This window comes from Sander lucioperca, chromosome 11 (assembly GCF_008315115.2).
Source record: "Sander lucioperca isolate FBNREF2018 chromosome 11, SLUC_FBN_1.2, whole genome shotgun sequence".
Taxonomy (NCBI): Eukaryota; Metazoa; Chordata; class Actinopteri; order Perciformes; family Percidae; genus Sander; species Sander lucioperca.
In genome coordinates this window covers 35,558,953-35,566,978 of record NC_050183.1, presented here as the reverse complement: position 1 = coordinate 35,566,978, position 8,026 = coordinate 35,558,953, and the positions used below count along the sequence as shown (strand labels likewise).

The 8,026-nt window shown below is 41.0% G+C and overlaps 2 protein-coding genes across 3 annotated transcripts in view; both read left to right on the top strand.

The window, feature by feature from the left end:
- The first annotated feature begins 34 nt into the window (after positions 1-34).
- On the top strand, positions 35-2,403 carry LOC116063240 (cytochrome c oxidase assembly factor 7). The gene is made up of 3 exons (XM_031318108.2): positions 35-435; positions 568-708; positions 1,854-2,403. The coding sequence occupies exons 1-3, from the start codon at positions 330-332 to the stop codon at positions 2,297-2,299; spliced, it is 693 nt and encodes a 230-aa protein (XP_031173968.1). The 5' UTR covers positions 35-329; the 3' UTR covers positions 2,300-2,403.
- An 840-nt stretch (positions 2,404-3,243) lies between these two features.
- ralgps2 (Ral GEF with PH domain and SH3 binding motif 2) overlaps positions 3,244-8,026 on the top strand; it is an 81,132-nt gene continuing 76,349 nt past the window's right edge. The window contains exon 1 of one of the 2 annotated variants that reach the window (XM_036006867.1): positions 3,244-3,415. The gene's annotated coding sequence lies outside the window, so the exon portion shown is untranslated. The remainder of the gene's footprint in view (positions 3,416-8,026) is intronic. The other variant, XM_036006869.1, reaches the window with a different exon arrangement.

Sequence of the window (8,026 nt, the reverse complement as noted above, 5' to 3'; positions counted from 1 at the left end):
TACGGAAGCCTGGAGAGGGTTATGAAACTAGGAAGAGATCATCAGAGACCGAAAGCCCATGCAGAAGACACGCGTGACCGTGCTCTTCTTCTGTTTTCTAGGGGAACTATTTAATAATTCATTGAAGTGCTCTTTTAGAACAACTTTAGAACGGTTAACGGTAGCCATCTCTATTGAGCTTTTTATTTTAAGGAAACGGTTTTGTAACATCGCTCACTAACTAACTCATTCACCAAGGTCACAAGTAACCAGTGGATGTAGTGGGAGCTAAGCCTTCAGCACATGCGGTTATAGTAAAAGCCACAAGTGCAAAAAAAAAAAAAAAAAATATGGCTGGACTTATAAACTTTGAAGATGAGAATGAAGTGAAGCAGTTTTTGGACAATTTGGGAGTGGAGTACAGTTTCCAATGCTACAAAGAAAAGGATCCTGAAGGTAAAATGCCTGCGCTGTTCACAGATCAATGGTGCTGAAACACTATAGGAACCAGCTAGAGCTGGACCGAGAATGCCTGATGCGTTAGTGATGTTTGCCTCATCATTTATGTTTGTGCCATGTTCTTCTTAGGGTGCCAAAGGCTCTCAGACTACTTGGAAGGGGTGAAGAAAAACTATGAATCTGCAGCACAAGTGCTCAAACATAACTGTGAAACAAATGGACACGGAGAGAGCTGCTATAAACTGGGGGCTTACCATGTCACAGGCAAAGGTAAAACAGGAATGTGGCTTAGGCCTATTGCTTTTCTGAAGTTTGTGAGTGACATTACATTGTGTGTCGCACAAATTGGGACAACATTGTATGTATGTATGTATGGGACTAATAACATGATTAGCAGTTGCTAGTATTCAAGCAAAGTAGGGCTGCAACTAACGATTTTCATAGTCGATTAATCTGTCGATTATTTTCTCGATTAATCGATTAGTTGTTTGATCTATAAAAATGTCAAAACATGGTGAAAAATGTGGATCAGTGTTTCCCAAAGCCTAAGAGGACGTCCTCAAATGTCTTGTTTTGTACAAAATTCAAAGATATTCAGTTTACTGTCGTAAAGGAGAGCAGAAACTAGAAGATATTCACATTTAACAAGCTGGAATCAGAGAAATCTTATTTTTTTTAATAAAAAAATGACTCAAACGATTAATCGATTATCAAAATAGTTGGCGATTAATTTAATAATTGACAACTAATCGATTCATCGTTGCACCTCTAAAGCAAAGTACAATGTACTTTATAATCTACTTCATATATTATATATTTATAGCTGTATTGCAGTCACTGGTTACATTGCAAGATAACGTTTTACAAACACAATATATATTAAAAAAAAAACACATGAAATATGCTTTCTTGGAGTTTCAATCATCCAACAGTATATGAAGTAGTTAGTAACTGAACCACCTACTACATATAAATTAGTGCTAGTTAGTTTAAATGAGTAACTGGCTAATCGATTGTCAAAACATGAATCAAAATTCAATAGTTATGTCAAAATGCAAACAATTTGCTGTTTAATAGTGTTAAATGTGAGGATTCACTTTTCTTTTTCATATGATTGTAAATTCAATGCCTTTGGAGTTTTACTATTTCGTCAGGCTAAAAAAAGCAACTTTAAGGCAAAAGTTTAGGGTCTTGTAAATTGTGATGGGCACTTTGTGTATTTTCTTTTGACATTTTGTAGACAAAGCATTCAAAAAAGATTGTTAATATAGTTTACATGTGAACACATCAATATTTAATTCTTAAAATAAGTACTTCTAACAGTACTTCCAATTAGGTCTTTTAATGGTATGTCTACAAATGGTGAGAAAAAAATGGTATGTATTCAAATGAGGGATTTGAATTCTTCCAACCAGGTGGAGTGACTGAGTGTCTGAAGACAGCCTACTCCTGCTTTATGCGCTCCTGCAATACCAACGGAAAGAAGTCTATAGATGCCTGCCATAACGTTGGTCTGTTAGCCCATGATGGACGAGTTAATGAAGAAGGACCTGACGTTACAGTAGCTCAGCAGTACTATGAGAAGGCCTGCGCTGGTGGCTTCGCTCCTTCCTGCTTTAACCTCAGTGCTTTGTTCATTCAGGGCAATTCCAAAGGACTGCCACCCGATATGAATCAAGCTTTGAAGTACGCTAACAGGGCTTGTGAGCTGGGACATGTGTGGGGCTGTGCCAATGCAAGTCGTATGTACAAACTTGGGGATGGCACAGAGAAGGATGACAAGAAAGCAGAGGAGCTGAAGAATCGAGCGAAGGAGCTGCATGGTTTAGAGAAAGAAAGGCAGCTCAAATTTGGGGAATGAATGTGACACATCATTGTTTTTGGTTTGCCTACACATCTGGTGTTCAGTCAGGTTGTTTGTGGGGACAAGTATATGTGTGCAAAAACAAAACCTGTGCAAGGGTTCAAAGGTAGGAGATGATATGTTGTTTAAAAAAAGAATGGCTATGAATGTGTTTGCCTCATTTACAGTACGTAGACAGTCAAATTCCGGGAGCAGTATTACTTGACTATCTGTTGGTAGATATCAGCTAAATGTATAGATGTATAGATGTAATGTATTAGAAATGTAATGCAATAAAATGAATTGTAATTCATGTACAGTAGTTGATTATTAATAATGCATTTAAAAGACCATATGTGGAAATGATTAGGCAAAAGCTTATAGGGTTAGTTTGAAGTCAGTATCATCAGATCAACTTGTCATGTCATCAACCTTCATACAATACTATGTATAAATATCTAGTGTGTGTTATTAGTATGGCATAATGGGACCATATTTAATTTAATTCGAACAAACCTTGACCAGACATGACAAATGTGAAGCCCTTAAATTGCGAAGTTTGAGCACTCGACTGTAACAGTAATGGGCAAAATATAATTTAAACATGCAAACATCATTTGTATTGAGAATTGTTAAAAACAGGAGGACATGGTGGTCCTAAAAACCGCATGTAATCCTGGATAGTTTTACATTCACTGGTGCGGGCACAACTGTGGTTGGACCACAAGAGGGAGTCAGAATCAAAGACATGAACTTTGCGCCCTTTTCAAATCTCACAGGGCGCTTTATCCTGAAGTCCCTAATATGCACGGGGTGCCACTCATCTGTCAATATTTATTTTAATATAAATTGAACCCACACTGTATCAGCAACATGTAGATAATGTAGACTCTGACACACAGTCTCTGTCGGAACAAAACTACCCCGGTGTGTTGAGAATGATGGGCGGACTGGTCCGCTTGCGCGCTAGCTCCGCCCGTGTGTCTCCAGTCAGCCCTCATTCAAAACAGAACACAGCTGTTGCGAGGCGCAGCGTCGTGTCCTGCACGTTAGCCCACAAACTGTTAGCTGTCTGCTGCTGCTGTGTTCTGATATACCCACTGGAATATCAGAAGAAGAAAACGGCGCACTTCGGTGAGTTAAAGAACAGAATGTTGCAAAGTTTGTTATCGTTTGCCACATCCTTTACAAAATCCGTCCCCAGCCGCCGAGGATAGCTAGCTAACGTAACGTCGAGCCCCACGAACGGTTTGGATGTGTTTGTTTTTATAGGCAGGATGCTCCGTTATCAAAGTAAATCGGCATCCATCAAGAGGAGGGGACAAGGACATGCGAGACAAACGACTTGTTCTGGGTTTTCTAACGCAGACTATCTGTTGCTGGTTTCCGAGGTTTATTTTAGCCATTATTTTTGTTTTCTTCTTCACCCACTTGATGAAACGGTCGCCCCACCACCACACGCCGAGAAGCAGAATCGAGGAGTTTGATGTATGCTAATAATAAATCATGCGCTCCCTCACCAAGCTAAGTTAGCTAACGAATCGAGCTAGCTAGAATTGCAACACGCTAATATGGAAACCGTTGAGAAAAGAGTGGTGAGAGTCAGCGAGTTAGCAATTTGTGATTCCTCCCTTGCAGTCACTTTGTTCGGTTTAGTCGGTACACAGTTCGCTTCTGTTTCGGGGGACTTTATCTCCCGTTTGTGCTGTTAGCCCAACAGCCATACCTACTGCAGCGCTCTGCTGTGGATAGCTCATTGGCGATGGACCCCTGCACACACACACTGCCCAGTTGCCCTCCGGGGAGTGCTTTGGGTGTGGCGTGGGTTCACCCACGAACAATACTGTGTACAGCCGTAGCCTATCTTGTCTTAGCCATAGCACATGTCGGTTATAGAAAAAGCACTAAAGACGAGTCGTGAGTGTATTTTGAGTCTGGGAAAGGGGTGACCAACGCTTGTCGACCTCGATGCCGTGAAATCATTTAAATGAGGGAAACTTTCAGAGCACAAGCTCGACGGGTTCTTTCCAAGTCCAGCTGGTAACGTTAGGTGTTTCTCAAATAAAGCACTCACCAATCAGAAATATGTTCTACATGTGTCTGATTACCGTCTATACCTCCTATAAATGTAATCTTATTTGTTGATCAATAATTTCAGTTTAAATAAATAAGGGATAGTCATCAATTCACAAATACAACATTTGTCAGTCTTAAGGCTATGTCTCAGATGTTGTATCACAGCTGAAATGAAGGTATGTTGACTCTTCAATGTCAAAATGATAATGGTGGTCTGATAACAGTGGTCAGTTTACCATGTTCTAATAATCTGCATTGCTAAAACGTGAAAACTGAGAGCTGTCTGACTAAACCAAATTTGATCTGTCATTGCTCCCTAATTTGTGAGGTCAGGAATATTCACAGATATGTTCATGTTCTCTGGAGCACACACACTTTAGTGGGCCAGCTCTATTAGCTGTCAAGCAGAATTAGTTCTAAGCTGAATTCAGGCCTTTTTTTTCTCTCGCTATTAGGCCGTCCTTATTCTTAAACAAAGCCTCCCTCAATCCTCCCATCTAACGCACTATTTGTCAGTGTCCTGTGTGATGTTGCTGTTGCTCGCCCCTCGCTCCCCACTTTAAAGGACATTAAGGAATGTTCCATATCGATATTTAGTATGGTTGGTTGTGTGGAGCTGCTGTTCTCCGCACTTAACATATGACCCACAGGTCACTGGTTCAGACTCATGCCTGGCATGCCTTTTTCTGTAAAAAGGCATGCTGTGGTGTCATTTTGTGCAGTAAAGACTGAAACAATCTCATTGGCTTCAGCTGTCTTGTGTAACAGTAAAATGGATGCAGTATCTATTTATTCGTTCGATAAGTTGACAATTGCAGACATGCTAGTTCTGAAAGCATTGTTTGATTGAGTGGTTAGATAGGAACAGACCAAAAGGGGAGATGCAACCTAATTATTTCCAAATGCAGGATGTCCTCAAGTCCTCCATATGTAGGAGAAGGAATCTGTTTGGAATTCCTTTTTGTTTTTTGATGTAAGCTAAACCCAGGAGAGAGCTGCAATTTGGTAAAGATCACCGGTGAAAGTTTCACCTACAGGACAGTGGTCAGTGCAGTGTACATCTGAAACGTTTACTCAAGTAGTCTTAGTACTACGGCTTAGGTTTTAATCCAATAAGAATATGGTTGATTCAGTGTTCTACCAGCGTAGGTCTAAAGCAACACAAGGCCCATCTGTACGCCTGTTCACAAATGCTGCATTGATTTATCATTGTGTGTTTTGGGGTTTATCCTGTTCTTCGTCTCTCTTCCTGACTGTAAACAAACAGCGTCACGTTGCATATCTGTTGCTTGCCAACAGAAACGGTGTGAGCGCCTGGAGGATATGCCGAAGCACCCTTGGTTAGATTGCTGTTCTTATTTTTAAATGACATCACTTTTGAGTATAACACAATTATCTATGGCTAAATGCTTTGTCTTTGCGAGGCTGTGTAAAGCCAACAGTATTTAATTGAAACATTTGGTTACGTTGCAACCAGAGGGAGGATATACCTTCATAGATGCAATCGCACTTTTCCATTTCTGAATCATTATACCTGTTAGGGTAGGGTAAAACTCCCCTCAATGTCATTGAAGCTACTTTATTTATTTATTTATTTTTAAATCGTCCCTCTGTAACTTTACATACCACCTCCACCTTCTGGGCTAAACCAATCCCAGAGATACCTGGTGTACGTGGGCCCATCTGTTCAGCACTGTGGTACGGCTGCTCTGTCCAAGGCCTGCAAATGTGATTAGTTAGAGATTACGTGTGTGTGTGTGAAAGAAAACTCCCTTCTTAGCATCAGAGCTGTGTGTTTACAAGAGAAAGGGATAACACACGGTGGGGCTTTTGCGTCATCAAGTTCAATCTCGGGCTTTCTCAAGTTGTCTCTCTGCTCAGCATTGCATCATGTTCAATCACTACACAGTTTATGTGAAGTGTGTGTGTGTGTGTGTGTGAAGCAAAGAGTGCAGCTTTCTATTTGACTTCCCATAAGCAGTCATCTGGTAGCCTCTTTCTGAGTGCTCTACCTATTCTAGAGGCCTTTTGGTCCGCATCAAGCTTTTTCCTCTGTGTGACCTCCAACCAGAGCTGTTGCTCAGTTGCCAGGGTAACTTTATGCGCGTGTCTGGCACATCCATTCAGCACAGATGGAACTGCGAAGTCACATGTCGTCACACTCCTCCTCTGATGCCTTCCCAGTCTTGCTTCTGTCACACCAAGTGCATATATAAAGCTAGCTATCTGTGTTCATTTTCTGCTCTGGTTTTCATGTCGACATCCCAAAGTCAGCCGACGTCTCTGTTACTGTTGGGAGTGATATAAAAGTCTCTGCGCTTGACAAGTTGTTTTGTAACACTGTGTATTTAATAAAGACCTTTTTTTTTATATATATGAGGTGTTTGTAATGTTGCTGGCAGTTGGGTGAAGTGGGTGTTGTAGATGTGAGCTTGGCGAGCACCTGACTAGCTGACTGTGTGTGTACGTGTGAAAAGGAAGATAAAAGACAAGGGTCATGCATGTCCGGGCTCTCACTCCAGAATTCTCAGAGACACTACGTTTCACTGCGTATATTGGGCAATGTGCCTTATTGTTGTTGTACACAGCATTTGAGGAAGTAGTGCAAAGCGGCCTCTGGTTTTTGTTATGAGTGTATTTCCCATGTCGTTCCTGCTGTGTTGTAATCACAGCTCTTGTTTAGGAGAAGTAGAGGCTAGGGTTGCACGATATGAGGAAAATATGCGATACGGTTGTTGAATATCGCGGTAACGATATTTCTTGCGATAAATTAACAGATATTAAAGTGTACTCAGTTCTGCATTTCTGCTGCTTTCAGTATTCTTCTAAAATACAAAAAAAATTGCTTGTTGAATTTAAAACAAACGAAAGGAAATATTTTCCAACATTATTTTATTGAACAAATTTAACATTGAATTGAATAGAAAAGGCACCACTAAAAAAGTGACAGTATATTTTTAAACTGTAATTTTCTACTGATATTTTCTTTCAACTAACACAAAAAATCGGAGCGTCTATCGTGATATGTCGCAGCCTTTTGCGATGTGTATATTGCGCCAGTTGATATTGCGATAACGATAAACAACCCGATATACTGTGCATCCCCAGTAGAGGCCACAGAGAGCAGCCGGACACGGACCATGTTGAAGCAGAGACTGTAAACAGAGGGTCACTCGTGACTGATGGCTGAATCTCTTACACGCAGACAGACACACACACACCCTGCCAAACACACGTCACAATAGGCTGAGTGGCGACAGGAGGCCTGGAGCTTTGAGAACATTTTAGCCTGAATTTAACTACTGATGGGAGTGGCTCACACATGAAGGGCTACATGGTGAGTGGACTGCTGCGCAACTCTCTCGCTTGCTCCTCTCTTCTCTCTAGTCATTTCTAGCTTCTCCTTTTTGTGTTACTTCACTCTCACTTTTCTTTTTCATGTTGCTTTCTTGTTGTGAGTGGGATCTGATGCTATTTTAGTCCCGTCTTGTCCGCCTAAGATTCATTCCGTGTAATTATTGGGCAATATCCCCCACGATGCCTTGACATGTACTACACTTACCACTACTTGTAAACAGCACATGGTTGTGTGGAGTTGTGCTGAGCTATAGCTGATCTTTTGAATCGAGGCAGATCTCTTCTGACGTCATCTGCCATAATTGCTCTTTC

Bases quoted from the DNA above. Each gene is read 5' to 3' on its own strand.
- LOC116063240 (XM_031318108.2), top strand. From the start codon at position 330: ATGGCTGGACTTATAAACTTTGAAGATGAGAATGAAGTGAAGCAGTTT. The intron at 436-567 runs GTAAAATGCCTG...TGTTCTTCTTAG, and splicing joins CAAAGAAAAGGATCCTGAAG to GGTGCCAAAGGCTCTCAGAC. The intron at 709-1,853 runs GTAAAACAGGAA...TCTTCCAACCAG, and splicing joins TTACCATGTCACAGGCAAAG to GTGGAGTGACTGAGTGTCTG.